The following is a 23,070-nucleotide window of genomic DNA, read 5'->3' on the forward strand; positions in this document are numbered from 1 at the left end:
GAAACAAACAAGCCTAAAACTAAACAAAAGAAGGGAAAGAAATGGCAGTGTTTTGTGTGTGCTGCAAACAACCATGCAGATTGTGCAAGAGAGACGGGCATTGGAGCAATGCGTGTCCGAATTTGAAGTCGGATTGAAACGGGAGGAATGGAGAGCAGGAGAGGATCTGGTTCGGACCGGAAAGCGAGTGTACGCAAAGACAGGGAAGTGAAATTATTTTTACTAACACACACACACACATACTTTGATTTACTTTCTGCTTGTAAATCTTTGTATGTTTTGAGCAATGTCGTGAATGATGAAGTTTTGAGCAAGTTGTGATTGATGAGCGTGTAAAATTGTACAAAAGCACAGGGTTTTTAAGAAACTTGGTTTAGTGGAGTGGAGAATAAAAAGTGAAAAGCAGTTATTGTGATTGTATTCGTAATGTGTATAAAGAATGTGAGTAGACTATAGATTGTTGGATTGAAGAAAGGCAGGTATAAGAAAAGAAAGATGGTATGTGCATGTAGGGAGCAATAAAGAGGGAACACTAGTGTTGAGAGAAAGATAATAGATGGTTAGAGAAAGTATTGGTAAGGAACTGGCATGTAAGAGAAAGAAAGTAGAAGAAAATAAAGAATTAGCATGTAGAAAATTCATGAAAACCATTGATAAAGGCCTGTTAAGGATAAGAGTTCTGCCAGTCCTGTTCCCTTTCGTTGTCACTCCGAGTTCCGTCGGATGACGACGAATGGGGTTTCGCTTAGAAAGCCTATCGACTTCGAGTATACAAAACGAGCCAATGGCAAACAAATGCCATGGGTCTGCGGAATTTGCATGGCGCAACTCCGCCCCACCTCGTGGGAATAAAAGGAGAAAGCCGGCAATATGCAGATATGTTTTTGCTTCGGAGCCAAGATGTTCTCTTCACTCCTGCAGTCTATTCTCTGACTATCTTCGAGAATCTTCAAGACGAGCAGCTTCCAGTCGGTGTTGGTGTGATGGCGTGTTCCAGCGAGTTTCACATTCCTGCCTGCTGATCTGAACAGCTGTGTGCTTCTCCCTGGGGGCTTCAGCACTGCTGCAAGCTTTTCTCACACAAAAGAGCGTGCACGCGGCGCGTCTTTTTAAAGACGATCTGCCCGTGCATTTCTGAGTGCGGTAGTCTGATAGATTCAGCTGATGGGCACGAGCGCTGTTTTGACGTGTTTGGGCTTCGATCACGTTCGAACAGCGCTCGCGGATGCGTCACGTTCTCTAAGGGGAACATGACCATCGCAATGTAACGGTCAAGACTCAATGAGCTCAACTGAGTGAGAGTCCCCTCATCCACACCCCGATCTATTTTTCTCCACGTGAGAGAATACTTTGGCTGGTGGCCAGGGTGACCTGAGATGGCTGGTGTGGAACTAAACCGCCGATTAATATCCGTGGTCCACACCCCTCTCTTTAACATTGCAAACCGCGCGGTTCTGAATGAGTTAGCTGGTCAGAGCCAGAGGACGCCGGCGGGCCGGCATCTCATTCGGTTCCCCGGCTGATGAAATCATGTCTATCGCCGCGTCACAAGGTGAGCTGGAGTCCTTTGGAAGTGAGGGCTTGTCTATGTTGCCACTCTCGGGTGTGCAACATAGCGAGTCTGATCCAGAGTTGACAGCTATGCTTCCCGGGCCGCCGCGAGTATCGGGCATGTGTGGATTACTCTGCCATGTCTCGAGCACTCAAGGCTGATGATTGGTTTTGGGGAGGCGAACCCAAAATCCTTTCTACCCGGATGTGCATGAAGAGGTTATGAGATCGTGAGAGTCTCCTTTGACTTTCGCGACTGCTCGGCAGCCTCTTCCACCTTCTCTGCCCTCGAGAGGCCCGTGGCCATGGGTACACTGGGGTTCCCCCCGTGGAGTGTTCTGTGGCAGCACATCTGTGCCCCCACAGCGCCTCCACCTGGTGTGGCGACCCTAAGCACCCCTCCAATGCCTGTAGGTTTTTTGTCTACTCCGGTGGCAAAGACCTATAGAGCAGCGGACAGGCTGCCGTCTCACTGCATGTTATTGCAATCCTTCGGGGTGCTCAATGACATGCACGAGGGTAGGGCTGATTCAGGGCTCATCTAAGAGACTGCCTGCCGCCACCGACCTCGCTCTACGAGTGACGAAGGTGACCGCACGCTCCCTGGGTCAGGTGATGTCCGCTTGTGTGGTCAGACATTTCTGGGTTAACCTGGTTGATATGCGCGAGGCTGAGCGAACCCGCTTCCTCAACTCCCCCATATCCCAGGCTGGCCCTTCGGCGGCGCGGCCGAGGACTGTTCTGCCCAACAGTTCTCGGCCGCCCAGAAGCAGACTGAGGCTACCAAACACGTTCTGACCCCGCGGCCAGCTGCTGCCGCCGGCTCAGACGCCTCAGTCAGCTTGCCGCCGAACGCGCCCTCCTGCGACTTTCACCCCCTCCCGCCCGGCCCCAGCAGCTCCGGGCCGCGCCGTGGAGGTGGTCGCAGGAAAGGGCCCCAGCCCGTACCAGCCCCGCAGCCTGCCAAATGCCGGGCAAAGCGGCGCTCCCGTTACGGGCAGCTCAGAGATGGGTTGCAGTTCTCCAGGAGGTGGTTGCAGGGCCACTCCTTTCCCCGGTGGAGGGCCGGGGGAGAACCTCTTTTTCCAGAGAGCTGACTTCCCATCTCTAAGCACACAGAGTTCTCGGACGACACGGTGCGCCGCCCCCGGCCCGTGCACCCCTCGTCCTCCTCTGTCCCAGAGCCGGATGACAGTGCGCGCCGTCCCCGGACCGTGCCGCTCTCATCCTCCTCTGTCGCCAGACCCCTGGCAGAGCAGACCCCCGTGGAACGTTCGTCCTTCCCTGGTCTCCTCTGTCAGGACGCGGTCTATGACTGTACCCCCACACCGGGCCGCTATGCCGTCCACGTCTGGGTCAGCCATACCGCCTTGCTGCTCCACCGACGGGAAGTCTGTGGTTCGCGTGACCCCGCTGGTACAGTCCTTGGGAGCCTGGCTAGAGCTTCCCAACCTGTCCCGCTGGGTCGCACGGTAACGCGCCGGTATTCGCAATAGATTGAGGCGAAGAGCACATAGTCCTCCTCTGCCTAGCATCCTACTCGCTAATGTTCAATCCTTAGAGAATAAGATGGACGATTTGAGAGCCAGGACAAACTTCCAACGGGACATCAGGGACTGTAACATCTTCTGTTTCTCTGAAACATGGCTCGCGACCTCAGCCCCGGACTCTGTTGTGACGCCGTCTGATAACTTTTTTGTGTTATGGAAGGACAGAACAGCTGAGGCTGGGAAGACAAAAGGTGGTGGGGTGTGTTTTATGATCAACAAGAAATGGTGTGACCCCAGGAACATCACAACTCTGTCGCACTCTTGCTCGCCCCATCTGGAACATTTGTCCATCTCTTGCCGTCCGTACTATCTACCCCGGGAGTTCTCATCGATCATCGCCACTGCCGTTTACATCCCTCCTCAGGCCGACACCAGTGAGGCTTTGTCAAAACTCCATGAAGAGCTTAGCGGCTACATAAACAAACATCCTGACGCTGCTTTTATCATCGCGGGGGACTTTAACAAGGCCAATCTCAGGAAAGTCATGCCGAACTTTTACCAACATGTCTCTTGTCCTACTAGGGGGAACAACACGCTGGATCATTGTTATTCTCAGTTTAAAAATGCTTACAAAGCCCGATCACAACCCGCTTTTGGCAAATCGGACCATGCCGCCATTTTCCTCACACCGGAATATAAACAAAGGCTCGTCCAAGAACCTCCGGTGCAGAAAGTAGTGACGCGCTGGTCCTCCAACTCAGAAACTTGGCTACAGGCGGCTCTTGATGACGTAGACTGGGACATGTTCCGGGCGAGCTCATCTCACGTCAGCGAGTTCACGGACGTAGCATTGAGTTTTATAAACACACTAACAGAACAAGCAACGGAAACTGTAACTATTAAGATATTTTCGAATCAGAAACCATGGGTGGATAAAACTATTCGTGCTGCAGTGAACAAACGCACTGCAACATACAACGCCGGTCTGCTGTCGGGGAATATGAGCGAGTACAAATCATCGTGCTACGCTCTTCGCCACGCAGTGAAAGACGCCAAACTCCGTTACAGGGATCGAGTGGAGTCTCATTTTCAACTAAATGAATCCAGACGCATGTGGCAGGGACTGAGGACCATCTGCACCTTCGGAACTAACTCCTCTACAAAGGTGAGAGCAGATCCGTCGCTGGCTGACGAGTTAAACTCTTTCTTTGCTCGCTTTGATTGCAAACGCACCAGCGTAACTCTGCCTCTCGACGCGCGAGAAAGTAGCGGTCAGAGTGGCGACGGCCCTGTAATCACTGTGTCGGAGGACGAGGTTAGGAGGGCGCTAAAGCAAGTGAACGTCAGGAAAGCAGCTGGGCCTGATGGCATCTCTGGTCGCGTCCTGAGGTGCTGTGCTGACCAGCTTGCTGGATTGTTTACGTCAATATTCAATGAGTCCCTGGCTACCTCCGTGGTCCCCTCATCTTTCAAAGAATCTGTCATTTTTCCTGTGCCTAAGAACAATAAACCCTCCTGCCTGAATGACTATCGTCCAGTTGCCCTCACATCCATAGTCATGAAGGTATTTGAGAGACTGGTTAAAAACTACATTTGCTCCTCCATACCTGAAACACTGGACCCTCTTCAGTTTGCTTATCGACCAAACAGATCTTGTGAGGATGCCATCTCTCACGTTCTACACTCCTCCCTTGCCCACATCGACAGTAAAAATGGGAACTATGTAAGGCTGCTTTTCATTGACTACAGCTCAGCCTTTAACACTATAATTCCCAGCAAATTAACTTCCAAACTTCTAAATCTTGGTCTGAATTCTTCTCTCTGCAATTGGATTCAGGACTTTCTTTTACACAGACCCCAGGTAGTGAAAGTAGGCCGGTTCACCTCCAACTCCATCACTCTGAGCGTGGGAGCACCACAGGGCTGTGTCCTGAGTCCGCTACTTTACTCTCTCTACACACATGATTGCGTGGCTTCTCACAACTCCACTTCTATTGTCAAATTCGCTGACGATACAGTGGTCCTGGGCCTTATCTCCAACAACAATGAGACCGCATACATGGAAGAGGTTGAGAAACTAACATCTTGGTGCCAGGACAACTGTCTCTCTCTGAATGTGACCAGAACCAAAGAGATGATTGTGGACTTCAGAAAGAGACAGCAGGCCTTCACTCCTCTTACGATCAGTGGGACCCCTGTGGAGAAGGTGAGCAGCTACAAATACCTCGGTGTGAACATCTCGGAGGATCTGACCTGGACCTCTCACATACACACACAGGTGAATAAAGCCAGGCAAAGACTATACCATCTACGGCAGCTAAGGAAATTTAGAGTCTCACCAACGATCCTAAAAACTTTCTATTCAGGGGCCATAGAGAGTGTTTTAACTCAGTGTATCACAGTGTGGTATGGGAATAGCTCTAGTCATGATTGCAAAGCCCTTCAGAGAGTCGTGCGCTTAGCTGAGCGCATCTCTGGGTCTTCTCTCCCACCCTTACAAGACATTTACCTCAAACGCTGCAAGAGCAGAGCCAACAAAATCATTAAAGACTACAACCATCCACATAACTGTCTCTTCAACTTGCTGCCATCTGGTAAGCGCTACCGCAGCTTGAGGACTAAAACAGAGAGACTTAGGAGAAGCTTCTTCCCTCAGGCCATCAGGCTCCTAAACTAGGTCTCTTAACATCATCTGTACTCAACAATGACTCAACACTGATTGCTTTATTATAATGCAGCTACTTTTCTTGCATCATTGTGCACTTTACACTGCTGTTATGTAAGTACTTCGTTACCAATGTCTGCACATTTATGTATGTAAATATTACCAGTTTAGCCTATATTACAGATTTATATTACTAGGAATTTTATCTTATTTATCTAAATTGTTAATTTATGTCTAGTATTTTATAATATTGCACTATTTTGGAGTGGACCCTATTTTACATTTCACTACAGGTTGTATTCTGTATAACTGTGTATGTGACAAATAAATCTTGAAACTTGAAACTTGAAACTTGATGAAAATGATGATGTGAATGCGCTTTATTGTATTAATGTTATAAAAACAAGGGGTATTGAAGAATAGATTGCCATATTTTTAGAGTTGAAGGTGCAAACAGCTATGTTAGCTGTCTGTGTAATTTAGGGACTGAGATATGAGTAATATAATCCTGTGGTTTCTGTGAAAACAGTACAGATAAGTGGGACTGAGGAATATTGATAATGTTAAGTTGAACCTGCAGACTTGATAGAAGAATAAGCTTTCAAACCAGTGTTAATGAAATTGATGACATGCTAAAGTTCTTTATACTGTATGGATAGTAACTGAACAGTCATTATACAAACAGAAGAGAGCAAATGCTGTAAGTAGCTCTGCTCTGAAGCTCTCACTTTAAAGAAAGTTGCAGATGATGTTTAGTTTTAGTTTGATAACCATTGTGTTTTTGAACCTTACGGGTCTATAAAAGGGGGTAGGGAAAAGATGGATTAATTATCAACCTTCGTTTATTATAAAAGGAATTGGAAAATTATAGTTTTATAAAAAACGAATGCATATATCCTGGTATTTATGATTGTAGCTGATGTCTATATCTAATAACTGAGGAGTAACTGAGGGTTCAGCAGCTATGCTGGGAGTACAGCAACAGTGCTTGCTTATTTAGACCGACTTCCAGATATTAGATATGTACTTGTTCTGTAATTAGAGTTAATGATAAGAGACAGCTATGTCTAAAGATTCTGGAAATCAATAATGTACAATGTCGGATATGATGTTGATATTAAGTCATTGAAGGGAAAAAGATATTGTCTGTTTTATAAAGGAAATGATTGGTCAGGGATAATTTCCCTGGACAAGCAACTAAAGTTAAACAGAAACCTTGTGAAAACAACTTAGAATATTTTGAGCATTTCGATGCAACTTATGAAAATTAATATGCTGCCAATGATAATGATGAAGATTATGATTTGGCTATTGTAAGTGAATCCACCATTGGTGGACTGTAAGAAGAATAGAGAGAACTGTTTATCAGTGGCTCTGTTTGCATTCCTGATTGGGACACACTGCTTCGGGGGTATGCAGTGAGTTGAAGTCGTTTGCAAGCACACAGTGAAGCCCAGGGGGGTTAAAGGGTGCCTCTAACCCCCACTGTTAAATTGCATTTCTAAAACCTGATCTGGTTTCACTGGGGTAGTGGGAAAATACAGATAAGAAATGAGTGGCAAAATACTTTTAAAAGTATTGCTAATTGCAGATTGGTAAAGAAAACATGAAAGTCAGATATTAAACTATAATTGAGAACCTGACAACTAAAATTTGGATGAAATTTGAAACATTATTATTTTTATAAAGATAAAATAGGCTAAGCAAAAGCAGTGTTACAGGATTAACAGTCGCTAAATGTAAATGACATTTGATTAAACACAAAGCTTGTTAGTATTGAACAAGAAACAACTAGAAGCTGATGTTTTGATTTTAGAAGAGAAAGGTTGTGATTTGGCTGAAACAATTTGCTTATCTGAATCTGGTGTGTGTGCTGAAGCTGCCAGAACGAGGGACTCAATCTGAGCTGAAATTTGTAATGCCTAATGTCCCTGTATGGGCAAATGAAAACTAAAAATTGTGCTTGTATTGAAAACACATGCAACTTATGGAAAAGATGCTTTAAGCTGAGCTAGAGTTAAAAGATGATAGATAAAGTCTGAAGCTAGAAGTTTATGAAAGTGCAAATGGTGCCAGCCCTGAATGCCTCAACAGTCTCTCTCTCTCAAGTCAAGTCAAGTCATCTTCATTTATATAGCGCTTTTAACAATGGATTGTTTCAAAGCAGCTTTACAGAGATAAACATATCATTTAAGGAAACAGATTGTTTTGGCGTTATAGCGGTTCTTGAATAATGTTACTTCCAGCTAAAGTTAACTTTGATTGATTCACCTCCGTCGAAATGATCAGACTTTAAACGCGAACCTGTGATTAACGCAGACGGCGTTCACATGCTCATTCAGAATTCTATAGTTATGTGCTTTTTAAAATATGTGCGCAGGTTTGTAATTCATACAACCCAGCCTAAACAAACTACTTTTCTTGCCTAAAAATTTTGATACAGAATTTTGTTTTATTTTATCACTTCGGGGTACGCGAGCCGGAATTCACAACGCTTTATCTGTAGAGCGGGAAAGGGATCCTCCATAGGGAGAGGATAGTGGATACTTCAGCACTGCATTGTCATCGGGTCCAGGCAAAGCTCCCTCGTCAGATGTGGACACGGCCTGGATCCGGCAGGCTGCGGGAAAACCTCGGGATAAACAAAGACACTAATATTAGCGTAGATGCCATTCTTCCTATGATGTAGCGAGTACATCAAGCTTTAAGGGAAGTGTTCCCAGTTCCGGCTGACCTAATCTATGCAGCCTAACATTGAATTTATAGAAGTCTATAATGTATTATGTGTATGCTAGGTCAAAGAGATGTGTTTTTAGTCTAGCTTTGAACTGACAGAGTGTGTCTGCTTCCCGGACAATGGTAGGAAGACTGTTCCAAAGTTTTGGTGCTAAATAGGAACAGGATCTACCGCCTGCAGTCGATTTAGATATTCTAGGTATTATCAACTGGCCGGAATTTTGAGATCGCAATAGACGTGAAGGACTATAATGCGTTAAGAGCTCGCTCAAGTACTGCGGAGCTAAACCATTTAGTGCTTTGTAGGTAATCAACAATATTTTAAAATTTATACGATGTTTAATAGGGAGCCAATGCAGTGTTGACAGAACCGGGCTAATATGGTCATATTTCCTGGTTCTGGTAAGAACTCGAGCTGCGGCGTTTTGAACTAGCTGTAGTTTGTTTATTAAGCGTGCAGGGCAACCACCCAGTAGAGCATTACAATAATCTAGCCTTAAGGTCATGAACGCATGGACTAATTGTTCCGCATTTCCCAATGAGAGCATATGGCGTATTTTAGATATATTTTTAAGATGGAAAAAAGCAGTTTTACAGATACTAGACACGTGGCTTTCAAAAGAAAGGTTGGTATCAAAGAGCACACCCAGGTTCCTAACCGACGACGAAGACTTGACAGAGCAGCCATTAAGTGTTAGACAGTATTCTGGGTTATTACGTGTGGAAGTTTTTTGTCCAATAATTAGAATCTCTGTCTTTTCAGAATTTAGTAGTAGGAAATTACTAGTCATCCAATTTTTTATATTAGCTATGCATTCCGTTAATTTTGTGAATTGGTAAGTTTCGTTGGGTTTTGAAGAAATATACAGCTGAGTATCATCGGCATAACACTGAAAGCTAACTCCATGTTTCCTAATGATATCTCCTAATGGTAGCATGTACAGAGTGAACAGCAGCGGTCCTAGTACTGAGCCTTGTGGTACGCCATACTGAACTTGTGATCGATAAGACATCTCTTCATTTACTGCTACAAACTGATAACGGTCAGTTAAGTATGATTTAAACCATGCTAATGCAATTCCACTAATGCCAACATAGTTTTCTAGTCTATTTAAAAGAATGTTGTGGTCAATGGTGTCAAATGCAGCACTAAGATCGAGTAACACTAATAGAGAGATACAACCACGATCGGATGATAAGATCAAATCATTTGTGACTCTAATGAGAGCTGTCTCAGTGCTATGGTACGGTCTAAATCCGGACTGAAAATCCTCGCAGATATCATTTCTTTCTAGAAAGGAACATAGTTGTGAAGATACTGCTTTTTCTAATATCTTTGACAGAAAAGGCAGCTTCGAGATCGGCCTGTAATTGACTAATTCTGTAGGATCAAGTTGTGGTTTTTTAACAAGCGGTTTTATCATAGCCAGTTTAAAGGTTTTTGGTACGTATCCTAGAGACAAAGATGAATTAATGATATTAAGAAGAGGATATATGACCTCTGGAAACATCTCTTTCAGTAGCTTAGTCGGTATAGGATCTAACATACAAGTTGTCGATTTAGATGAATTAACGAGTTTGCAGAATTCTTCTTCTCCTATAGCAACAAATAAATCCATTTTTTTCCTCAGGGACACTACAATGCACTCCCTGATGCGATACTGTGGTAGACGGTTGCATAGTTATAATTTTGTCCCTGATATTATCAATCTTATAAGTGAAGAAGTTCATAAAGTCATCACTGCTGTGTTGCTTTGACACTTCTGAGCTTGAAGCTTTCTTTTTCGTTAGTTTAGCCACTGTTTCAAATAAATACCTAGGATTATGTTTATTTTCTTCTAATAGGTTTGAAAAATAAGCAGATCTAGCAGCTTTTAAAGCCTCTCTGTAAGCAATCGAGCTCTCTTTCCACGAAATCCGAAATACCTCTAGTTTATTTTTCTTCCAGTTGCGCTCCATTTTTCTGGCTGCTCTCTTAAGGGCCTGAGTGTGCTCGCTGTACCACGGCATTGGACTATTTTCTTTAATCTTCTTTAAGTGCAACGGAGCAACTGCGTCTAAAGTGCTGGAAAAGAGAGAGTTAAATGTTTCTGTTGCAATATCAAGTTCTTCTAAGCTATCCGGGATGCTGAGATGATGAAACTGATTAGGAAGATTATTGATAAAGCAATCTTTAGTGGCAGAAGTTATAGGTCTAACGTATTTATAACACGGAGTCTGTTGTAATGTCTGTCTGTGTTCCCCCTGTCTTTGTGCTTTTGGTTCAGTCCTGTTCCGTTTTCCCGCGCCTCGTTTGTGTTCATGTACACCACGCCCCCTTGTTATCTTGTTTAGCTTGTTTGGCCTTGTATTTAAGCCCTGTGTTTCAGTCCAGTCTTTGTGAGTTCTTGTTGTTGTAACATTGATGTTGGTGGTTCTGTTCCTGAGTCTTGTGCCCTAGCCAGAGTCTTTATGTAGTTTGAGTTTATTAAATAAAGTGTGCTGCAATTGGATCCTGCTTCCTCCTTGCTTCCACCTCATCGTTACAGAAGAACTCACCAAACAATGGATCCAGCAGCAGTCAGCAACCAGGCACTAAGAAGATTTCTTGCCTCAATGTTTCAAGATGGCCAGCCGATCGAGAGGTACGTGAGGGACTTTTTGAACTGCTGCCATCTGGGATCTTTTGAAGACTCTGAGCTCATGGACCTGTTCTGGAGCGGGCTGGATGTGGATATTGCCAGGCTGATGCCGGATAACTATACTGGCTGGACCCTAGAGGGATATATTGACCTGGCCCTTTACTTAGGTGGTTCGGCATTCACTGTGGGCTTGGCTGATGAAGCACCCTGCCAGCTCACAGTCCAGCCAGAGCCTGTCCAGCCAGAGCTTCACGTCAGCCACGTCCAGCCAGAGCTTCACGTCAGCCACGTCCAGCCAGAGACTGATCACGCCACGCATTCGCCGCCTGAGCCCTTAGTGACCGCAACACTGGCCATTATGGCCACAGCCATGTGGTGTGTGTGGGCTACGCACACACTTGAGCCGGTGTCCGCCGATCCTGCGCCAGAGCCCGCTGATCCTGCGCCAGAGCCCGCCAGAGCCCGCTGATCCTGCGCCAGAGCCCGCTGATCCTGCGCCAGAGCCCGCTGATCCTGCGCCAGAGCCTGCTGATCCTGCTGATGACCCCATGGCTGCCCCTAAGAAAATTTTGGGGGGGGGGGGGGGGGGCAGTAGGATCCTGGATGGGACTGTGAAAGCCGCACCGCCGTGGCCGCCCGAGGGGTCTTCACCGCCGTGGCCACCCGAAGGGTCTTCACCGCCGTGCCGCCCGAAGGGTCTTCACCGCCGTGGCCGCCCGAGGGGTCTTCACCGCCGTGGCCGCCCGAGGGGTCTTCACCGCCGTGGCCGCCCGAAGGGCCCGAGGGGTCTTCACCGCCGTGGCCGCCCGAAGGGTCTGCTCCGCCCTGGACGCCCAAGGGTCCGACCGCTCCGCCCTGGACGCCCGAGGGTCCGACAGCTCCGCCCTGGACGCCCGAGGGTCCGACAGCTCCGCCCTGGACGCCCGAGGGTCCGACAGCTCCGCGCTGGACGCCCGAGGGTCCGACAGCTCCGCCCTGGACGCCCGAGGATCCGACAGCTCCGCCCTGGACGCCCGAGGGTCCGACAGCTCCGCCCTGGACGCCCGAGGGTCCGACAGCTCCGCCCTGGACGCCCGAGGGTCCGACAGCTTCGCCCTGGATGCCCGAGGGTCCACAGCCTGCTCCGCCCTGGTCACGCCCACAGCCTGCTCCGCCGTGGCCTCGCCCTCAGCCTGCTCCGTCGTGGACACGCCCACAGCCTGCTCCGCCCTGGCAGTCTGTTCGTCCAGCTCCGCCCATGTTCCATGGCCCAGGTCCGCCATCGCAAGACCCCGGTCCCGTTCCCTGCACGGACCTGGCCCTCCATCCCTCCCCCGGGACCGCCTCCGCTCCACCACCCTCCCGAACTATGTTTCTAGTTTTGATGGGCGTCGGGAGCCGCCCATAGAGGGGGGGCTATGTTGTAATGTCTGTCTGTGTTCCCCCTGTCTTTGTGCTTTTGGTTCAGTCCTGTTCCGTTTTCCCGCGCCTCGTTTGTGTTCATGTACACCACGCCCCCTTGTTATCTTGTTTAGCTTGTTTGGCCTTGTATTTAAGCCCTGTGTTTCAGTCCAGTCTTTGTGAGTTCTTGTTGTTGTAACATTGATGTTGGTGGTTCTGTTCCTGAGTCTTGTGCCCTAGCCAGAGTCTTTATGTAGTTTGAGTTTATTAAATAAAGTGTGCTGCAATTGGATCCTGCTTCCTCCTTGCTTCCACCTCATCGTTACAGAGTCGGCTTTGCAGCCTTGGCTAAATGTAATTTACATGAGACTAGATAATGATCTGAGATGTCATCGCTCTGCTGCAGAATTTCAACGGCATCAACATCTATTCCATGTGATAATATTAGATCTAGAGTATGATTACGACAATGAGTAGGTCCTGACACGTGTTGTCTAACTCCAATTAAGTTTACAATGTCTTTAAATGCCAATCCCAAAGCATCTTTTTCATTATCTACATGTATATTAAAATCACCAACAATTAGTACTTTATCTGCAGCCAATACTAAATCTGATAGAAAGTCCGCAAATTCTTTGATAAAATCTTTATGGTGCCCTGGTGGCCTGTATACAATAGCCAGCATAATTCTCAAATGTGATTTATCGTTTACACTATATATTTTTACATTAAGCACCAATACTTCAAAAGAAGTATATTTAAAGCTACATTTCTTAGTGGTTTTGAAAATATTACTATAAATTACAGCAACACCTCCCCCTTTGCCTTTCAGACGAGGTTCATTTTTACAACTGTAATCTTGTGGGGTTGACTCATTTAAAATAATGTAATCGTTTGGTTTTAGCCAGGTTTCTGTCAAACACAGCATATCAAGATTATAATCTGAAATCATATCATTAACTATGAGAGATTTTGAAGTAAGGGATCGAATATTCAGCAACCCAAGCTTTATCATTTGCTCATCTGTATTATATCTGTTTTTTATTTGTTGAACATCAATTAAATTTTTAACCTGACGTTTTTGGGATTTCCAAATTCGGGGAACAGACACAGTCTCTATATGATGATATCTAGGTGAAAGAGGCTCTATGTGATGGGATTTATCTGACCTTGGTGACGTGAGGCCGCTAGCAGACGGTCGGTTTAGCCAGTCTGTCTGCTTCCTGACCTTCCTCTCATTCAATGTCAGCTAAAAGCTGATATCTGAACCTGTATCATAAGTGATAGTAAAGCAGTGTTTCAGTTGAAAATCATAGACATGAAGATGTTAAAAGAAATCATTGCCATTCAGAAGGCAACTTGTATTTTAAATGTTTTAAAAGTAAAACTGAATGACTTTAAAGAAGTCTTTAAAATAATGATACAGACCTCAAACGATAGAGGTGACACTTTGATTAGCTTATTTTAGGACAAGTAACAACGCTGTCTAATTTAGTCTCCACCGTTGGCTCCGACTACAGTCATCTGTAGTCGGAGCCAACTGAATGTACGGTTGTGATCTAAATTAACTGAGTATTGTCTAAGCAGCTAGGTTTCTGCTTTTAAGATGTTTGATGGATTTAAGTGATTAAATACTGTTGTTATTAACCTGTCTCCTTGTGTTAACAACATTAGGCAGTCCAAAATGGCTCTGCTGTCTCTTGAATGTCCTTCTCCAAAAGCTCCAGAAAACAACTGATTATGTTGAAGCAAACAGTCTGTGATGGAAAAGAGCGGGTACCAGTTGTGCACGAGGTGGTCACTCAACGACAGGTAAGACTTTCTTTGGCCAGACAGAGGGCAACCTAAGACAGAGGTCCACCGTAGACACTGGGCATCTCCTGATGGAGGTGTTTATGTGAGAAAGGTATGAGAGTGGAGCAGATGTCTGCGAGGCCAACAGCATCTTACACCATTCAGGGGAGATGAGCTGTAAGGAATTATGGCAGTCTGACCCAGAAATGTGAGTTCCTCTATACCACTCACCAGAAACCGCATTCATTGTATGGCTTGTTTTTCATTGTGACAAGTGTCTGCAACGATGGCAGGGGACAACACCCTGATGGAGATTATAGAAGAAGAGTTATGGGAATGGGCTTTCCAGAGACAGCCGAGTCCACGAAGTGATTGACACTATTTGTTGTGGAGACAGTAACAAAACGTATTGGTTTAAATCAGGAACATGATGTTGGCTGCCTTAGGGGAGCAAGAAAATGTTTAGAAGTTGATTTAGAACAAATATGTCTATAACATAGTTTTGGCTACTGTAGGTTGTTAAGACGGTGGTGACTAAAGATGAAGACAGTTTTGTAGATTTAAGAAATGTCTGAGTAACAATGGTCAAAGATCAAGATGTAAGGAATTTACATTCTGTCTAAATGTCTAAATTACAGTCTTAGGAGGCTGATTGAAAAGATCATTCTTTTGTTCAAGAGAGAGAGAGAGAGAGAGAGAGAGAGAGAGAGAGAGAGACTGCTTGAAAAGGAGGAAAGGATGGTCACTTTCTGCCTTTCTGTTATGCCAAAGAAGCTGAAGCAAGGTAATGATTATGAACCAAAGCAACACAGCTGACTTTTCTAAAATCAAATGAATAATGAACAGAAATGTTTTGAAACTGGTTAAGAGGCCATTTAAAAAAACTAGATAAAGATAGAGGAAAAAGTGAGGTTAAAATATAATTTAAAATGTAAATCTTTTTAGAGAAAAGATATGAATAAGAAATACGAGCAGTTCATAGATGTGTGCGTGTTTGATGATGACTGCACTTTATGTCTTGGTAAGTGCGAGTTTAGAGAAGTTATTCTGTCTGAATAGTGTGTGTGTCATTAACCTATGGACAGAGTGTTTTTGATCATTACAGATGAGTTAAGACGAATGACAAATTTGAAAGAGGTTGACAATTCTGAGATCAAGTTTTGTTTGGTCATTTATGATGAAGAGTAGATTTGAATTATTTTCTAGGTCAGTTTAAGTACTGATGGAAGTTGGAATTGTGAAGTTGTAAATGAAGGTCAGTCATGGGTTGAGATAAACTAAAAGGTTATAGATTTTATGGCAAGAACAAAGAGACTCGGGACCGTTGCCCTTAAAATAATTTGATAAGAAGATGAGATTGTGTCTTTACATAATATTTTTGTTCCAGAGGTGAGAGAAAGTGTCTGAAAGAAAGATGGCTGAAGGAAATGTTTAGTGTTGATGGCAAATGATGATGATGCTAATTTGATGCACAAGTTGGATGGTGCATCAAAAGGGGGGATGGTCTGGGATTTGCTGAAAGCCACCGCACAGGGGGAACAATAAATGTTGAGAGAACACCGGGTTTAATTGAGCAAGGCCAAAATTTCTGTCTGTAAGCGTGCTAATAACAAAGATTGTTTCAACAGAAAACGCCAGGGCAGATGCGGCAGCGAAGGCCGCGGCAACACAGCAGACAAAATCAGGGCAGAATGTGCCCAACAAAATGATGGCTATGGATGAATTTGGCTAAATATCCTGGCCTAGGTTATTATTTTGGCAGAAAAGTGCCTAACCCTGCGCAGCGCCTAACTTAAATTTTTTTCTTTTGCAGAATGTCAGGATGGATTGCAGCAAACAGAACTGATTCTGTTCCAAATGTATATATATATATTGTCTTGTAAGCATAAGCAAAGTGCGTTGAGTGTTTTTCAGGGGACAAAAAGAACCCTGAGTGCTATTCAATGAGCAAGAAATTATCCAGTGATATGTTTCAGGTTGAAAATTCCACAGGTCACACCAAGAGAGATGACCGGCAAGACAAGCCGTCACTAACAAAATCACTTAAGGTCTCCATTCAGATGACAGCAGACAGTAAATGGTTCACTCCAGTGGGGGTGGGGTCGTGATCTAAAGGAAAATCTTGTAATGATCGGAAAATGATTGGAGATTGTGAGACCTGGGTCTAAGCTTCTCACCTCAGACTGCACTGACAAGCCTCAAACCATCCAATAGAGCAGAAAGTAAGCGGTCAAAGTATGACGAGTGTATAGTGTCTTTTCTAAGACTTCCCTAAAGAAGGAGAAGGAGCAGTCTACCCTTCCGTCGCCGTCAGTCCGTGTCAATTTTTGAATGGGATTGATAGAGACGGCAGACGACAGACCGGCGGCGACGTCACGGCGGTGTCACAGTAGGAACGTATACCTTACGGCAACGTGGTGACGGCGTATGTGAGAAATCCATCAAAAAAATCCGACGTCTGAACTAGGGACGTCGCATTATAAGACGCCTGATACACACGTCGTCCCTCTGTACGTCGCATTATAAGACATCTGATACACACGTCGTCCCTCTGTACGTCGCATTATAAGACATCTGATACACACGTCGTCCCTCTGTACGTCGCATTATAAGACATCTGATGCACACGTCGTCCCTCTGTACGTCACATTATAAGACGCCTGATACACACGTCGTCCCCATGTATGTCGCCTTTAAAACATTTTAAAGTTTGCATTAGTGGATGTAGGCCTACTTGCTATAGGCTATTGCTTTTACAGTAATTAGTTAACTTATTTCCCAAAGGGCCCCTGGTGCATAATAACTATACGTTTATTCAATGTTTGATATCATGGGTGGCGATAGGGAGGGGCTAGCGGGACTTCAGCACCCCCAAGAAAGACCAAAGCAAAAATATTTTCTGGAAGCAATTAGGCCTATATTCAGGCTGTAGGCTGTATATTACTATTCTATGGAAGCCCTGAACTGCATGGTGAAGAAAAAACGAAAAAGAAATCTTATCTTGTTATTTCGAGATATTAAGTCGTTATTTAAACATTATATCTCGTTATTTCGACATAATAATTAGTTGTTTCAACATTATATCTCCTTATTTCGACATAATAAGTCGTTATTTCGACATATAAGGGGACATTCTAATCTGCATTAAGCCGTATAATAGTTTTCTATGGGAGGAAAATGCTTAACGTGTAATTAAACACGTTGCGTTCATATTCTGGGCTCATCTGATTTTTTTTGTAATAGCCTATAGTTTATTATGATTTTTATCATAATGATTAATAAATGCACGCACAATTATCCGTGAACTTGATAAATGTTGCAGATATGTTTTATTATTCACAAACAAATGCTTTTCAACTTATGTGTGCAAAATTCAGAATTAAATGAATGTGCAGCAAATTGTACAAATACAGAGTCTGTATACCAAACACTATACGTGTTGTAGCCATTAAATAAGCGCATTTAGTTTCATATTTGTTAAAATATTATAATGTTATTTTTTTACATCTATGTTAATTTTGAAAAGTGAACAGCATAAGTAAGATATGAGTCGAAATATATCGGTAGACATGGAATGGGTCAGACATGATTTTGACCACTTCATTAAGTTTTGTTTTGTAGAACGCCTTTCTTTAAAGTGAATTTCGTTATGTATAAATTGTATCTTAATTTTAATAATTTTTACCATCAACGAATTGCCTGGATTTAATAAATAAGAAGCAAATATAGCAGATGATATAATCATGACATGGAGGCGCCCGCGCGGTCACTTGCATTGCACATAAACTGGTGCGCATCTCAATATAAATTAACAGTAGGGGTTCAACCGAAACTCAGTGTATGCCTCAGACATGAGAAATATATAGAGAGCTTGAAATGTCTTTAAACGAAACAATTCAAAACGAAAAGAAATAGGCTACTCTCTGATTATGTAATTATAGCTTATGTATTTCTCTAGGCGCGTTCACTACGGAGATGGCGATCGTCAATTGCATATTTGCAGCAGACACAGTGACTTATACTTATTAATAAAACTGAATGCACGCATGTCACCGGATTTACAAATGCACATATTGTAGGCCTATAATACGCACACATATAATGTCGAAATAATGAGATATGTTGAAATAACATTATTAATAATAAGAAATATTTGGAATATTTGGTTGAATGCTGAATGTTGTGCTTGTTCAAATTAATACAATTAAAACTTTATAATTGAATAAATAAAATAATTGAATATTAAATATTGAGTGGCCAAGTTTTGCTAATTTATTAATAGTATTGATATAATATATATATATATATATATATATATATCATAATATATATAATTGCTCAGCTCCCCCTGTCAATGATCTAGCACCCTCTCAACACCTGTAAAAAAATTATCTGGCGCCGCCCCTGTTAGATATACACTACCCGTCAAAAGTTTTTGAACGGTAAGATATTTTTGAACAGTAATATTGTGAAATATTTATACAATTTAAAATATGAATATATTTTAAAATGTAGCCTAATTTATTCCTGCGATCAAAGCTGAATTTTCAGCATACTCCAGTCTTCAGTGTCTCATGATGATGATTTAATGCTGTTGAAAATTGTTGAAAACAATTGTGTACAATTTTGTTTTCAGGATTATTTGATGAATAGAAAGTTTAAAACAAAAGCATTTATCTGAAATTTTCCAGCACAGTAATATAAAATATATTTAAATAGAAAAGTTTAAATTGTATAAATTATAAATTGTGAAAAAGTTTCAATTGTAAAAATATTTCACAATATCACTGTTTTTGCTGTATTTTGAATCAAATATAAATGAAGCCTTGGTGAGCAGAAGAGACTTCTTTTAAAAACATTTTAAAATCGTACCGTTCAAAAAACGGTAGTGTAAATATATTGGCCGTTAGTGTGTAAATAAAAATAACATATTTTGAACATCAATGGCATTCTTTTTTACTAGCCCTTAGAGCCCATGCACATATTTTTTTTTTCTTTTTGCCTTGTTTTAGTGATCTCGCCTTAATTCTCTTTAAGTAATTCAACATTTTCTTCAATATTTAATGACGTGGAGAAGAAGGTATTCTGAGAAAACATGCTTAGTTTCATATGTTTTATCAATTTATTGTCAAAATATAGTTGTTGTTGTTTTTTGTTACAACAAAGGAAAAGAAAAGATAAGAAAAGCTAGGGGGGGGGAAATAGATATTAATTTATTGTGGTGCGACGTTGGAGTCACACGTTGGTGTCACGCGTCTGTGGTATGGCGTGCTGTGGTGCGACGTTGGTGTCATGCATCTGTGGTGCGGCGTGCTGTGGTGCGACGTTGGAGTCACACGTCGGTGTCACGCGTCTGTGGTGCGGCGTACCCCTTCTGTCACGTAAAAGTACACGACTGTCGACTGCGGTAGGTTATCCGTGACACTATCCACTCGTCATATCAAAGGCTGTGCTAGTAACAGACCTCTCTCACCGACGAGGGAAGACCATGGCGATGGCACGCAAAGTGTCAACATGGTGAAGATGGAATGACCATGGGCGAACGAGATGATCATCACACCTGGAGGAAGATGCGGACCAACTAATGCTTAAGTTTAGCAGAAGAATCTGTTTTCGAGATGATTTTGATGATTTTATTTGATTGAATCAAACTAGATATTGATATAGATCTAATGATGTTGATTGGTGCAAATGTTTTCAGGAAAAGTAGAAAATCTATTAATTGTGGTGAAGTAAGATAATAAGCTAAAATGACGTTCTGTAATGGAAATATTAGGGTTAATTTTGAACAACTACATTGGTTAGATGAATGGATAAAATGATAAAACTTTTCTGGAAAGACTTTATTAAATAGGGCATCAAATAGAGCTTACTAAAGTAAAACAATTGCCTGATTGAATTAAGTTAGAATGTTAATGTGTTATTCTGATAATGTTGTTATTTATGGGTAAATAGGAGTCTGTTCAATTGGAAAATGACAGTCTAACCTAAGGATGAACAAAATTATTCAGACGATACAAGTAGCGGAATTTACAATGAAATATATTAATCGAATTAAGGTATGTTTTTCTTGAAGTGACTGAGGGTCTGATTTTATGTCAGGAACAGTGATGGGAATAACGGCGTTATAAATAACGCCGTTACTAACGGCATTACTTTTTCCAGTAACGAGGAATCTAATTGATTACTCTTCTCATCTTAATAACGCCGTTACCGTTACTGCCAAAAAATGCGGCGCGTTACTATAACTGATGAAGCTGGGTTTTTTTTTCATCAGACCAACTAGATCTCTGAGCGAGAGGCAAATACTTTTTTTACTGTTCTTCCTTGGTTAGTGGGCAGAGCACGAGACAAGCGCATAAATGCTGACGATTGGCTGAGGTAGAGTAAAATGTCATTGTAAGCCAATCAGAGGTAGAGTTGGGCGAGTGTTCGAAAGCACGCATAGTAGTGATGGGCATTCAGCTCTTTTGACTCCGCTCACTGAAAAGAGCCGGCTCTTTTGGCTCACAAACGGCTCTTTAAATGACTTTGACTATAATATTCAATTTTTATTACATAATTATTTAATTTCTATAGGCTAAGTTTGTAAAAATAGAGTCGGCTCTTCAGATATGCGAGCCAGCTCCCGACGTTCACCTAAAAGAGCCGGCTCTTAGAGTCGGCTCATTCGCGAATCGCGAACGACCCATCAAAAGCTCATGAACGAGTCGATCCATCATCACTAACGCTCATTCGCGAACGACCCATCATCACTAACGGCTAACGCTCATGAATTGCGAACGACCCATCATAACGCATAGTCGGACAGGAAAGGACACACAAGGAACAACACAAGCCAGTCAGTCAACGAGAGACAGGTATGGCGACGAGCTTAACAAGCTTAATTTCATTTTGCCCAGTTGTGGCCTGTTGAGGGGCAATAAATATCAAAAGTTCCAAAACATCTATTGTGTTATTTGCATTGATCCACTATATAAACATAATATCTACATACATGGCATTTGATTGGAGGCTAGTCTCACTTTGTCCCACAGCAACATTTTTTTTTTTTTAGATGTGTCTACAATGTTTCATGTTTCTGTTAATAATGTATTGTATTAAGTGTCCATTTCATTATAATATTCAGATTTATCATAAATAATTGAACATGCACATGTATTTTAAGTTCCGTTAAAGAGGGGTAGAGGTGGGGTCACATTTGAGCATTTAAAATGTAATTTTACTTGAAAGTAACGCAATAGTTACTTTCTTAAGTAACTAGTTACTTTTAAAATTTGTAACTGAGTAACTAATTCAGTTACTTTTTGGAAGAAGTAACTAGTAACTGTAACTAATTACTTTTTAAAAGTAACTTGCCCAACACTGGTCAGGAATGCGATAACAGTGCTTATCCATTTAGCCCGGCTTCATATAAAAATTTACTTATCTGCTACAAGTTTTATTTTTATTTTCATTTATTTATCTTTTAAAATCTTCTTTCCAAAGTTCAAGTAGAGTGATCAGATACACGAAAATCAGACAATGAAGAGTATAACTGTGATGATATGACTTTAAAATTTGTTCTAATGCTTTTATTATTATGATTAGGTAATCTGAATTATAAAAAGGGAGGAATGTAGTGGAAATTTTAATATTGGCTGATGAATAATAGACATTGCAGTGAAATATTATGTGGTCTCTTTATGATATTCCTGAGTTGATCGAGAACAAAGGGCCCTGTTTCTTCTGTTGATATGTTGATACAGCTGGAGGGTGTGTGTGTGAGACAATCAGGAGATGATTGGGCAGTGACCTCTGACTTCAGAGGTGAGAAAACCCCTGGGGTTAGAAGGTCTTGGGGGTGGCCATAAAGCTATTGTTCCTCCTTTCTAAGCAAATGAATGACAAGAGATAAGAACACTATAAAGCTACTAGCAAAACCCTCCTTGTTGTCTCACTCCGCCTGCAGCTGGACTGTGGTTGGGACTGGGAACTATTCCTTGCAAGAAATAAATCTTTTAAAATACAATTTGGATTCTGGTGTCTCTTACGCTGTGATGCTGTTGTTAATTATTGATTTTGCCACATCAGTTACCAAACAGATAAGATAGGATTCTAAAGTTAGATCTTTCTGTAATATGCCCCCTGGCCTCTAAATTCCCCAGATCTCAATCCAATTGAGCATCTGTGGGATGTGCTGGACCAACAAGTTCGATCCACGGTGGCTCCACCTCGCAACCTACAGGACCTGAAGGATCTGCTTCTAACATTGTGCCAGATACCACAGGACACATTCAGGGGTCTTGTTGAGCCCATGCCTTAGCGGGTCGGCACCGTTTTGGCAGCACGCAGAGGACCAACAGCATATTAGGCAGGTGGTCATAAAGTTTTGGCTCATCTGTGTATTAAATGTCAAACAAATTCTGAAGTACCATTATTGTCAATGCGGTGCGTCTTCTTTGTGTTGTTGTCTATGGGAGCCCCATAAGTCTGCACCCATACAAGAGGGTCCACGATGGAGCTGAGCTTCTCTTTGTCAGGTTTAGGCAGCTGCTGGGCTGATATCACCTGAAACAAGACAAATATATGATTATGTTTTTAAAAAAGAAGAGGAAACCAGGAACATCCCTGCTTAAAAATCCAATATAGAGCTGGTCTAGCTGGTGGACAGCAAGAATTGTTCTCAAGCAAAACGGAGCTGGTGAAGCTGGTTCACCAGCATGGTCTTGCAGAGTTGAGTATGAGAAGGCCAGCTGTCTGTATGCAAGCAGTGTTTTGGGGACAAACATTGTTTTTGCTTGCATATTTCTATATGTAACAACTGAGAAAAAATCAGACACAATTATTTGTT

The 23,070-nt window shown here is 42.8% G+C and overlaps 1 protein-coding gene across 2 annotated transcripts in view; it reads right to left on the reverse strand.

Annotated features, from left to right (window-relative positions):
* The window catches only part of plcd3b (phospholipase C, delta 3b), a 104,804-nt gene that overhangs the window by 14,274 nt on the left and 67,460 nt on the right, over positions 1–23,070 (reverse strand). For both annotated transcript variants that reach the window (XM_056253574.1, XM_056253647.1), the window contains one exon: positions 22,652–22,787. In XM_056253574.1, coding sequence (XP_056109549.1) covers positions 22,652–22,787 — 136 coding nt within the window. The remainder of the gene's footprint in view (positions 1–22,651; positions 22,788–23,070) is intronic.

Source organism: Rhinichthys klamathensis, unplaced genomic scaffold (assembly GCF_029890125.1).
Source record: "Rhinichthys klamathensis goyatoka isolate OS25496 unplaced genomic scaffold, OSU_Roscu_1.1 h1tg000001l_1, whole genome shotgun sequence".
NCBI classification, from domain to species: domain Eukaryota; kingdom Metazoa; phylum Chordata; class Actinopteri; order Cypriniformes; family Leuciscidae; genus Rhinichthys; species Rhinichthys klamathensis.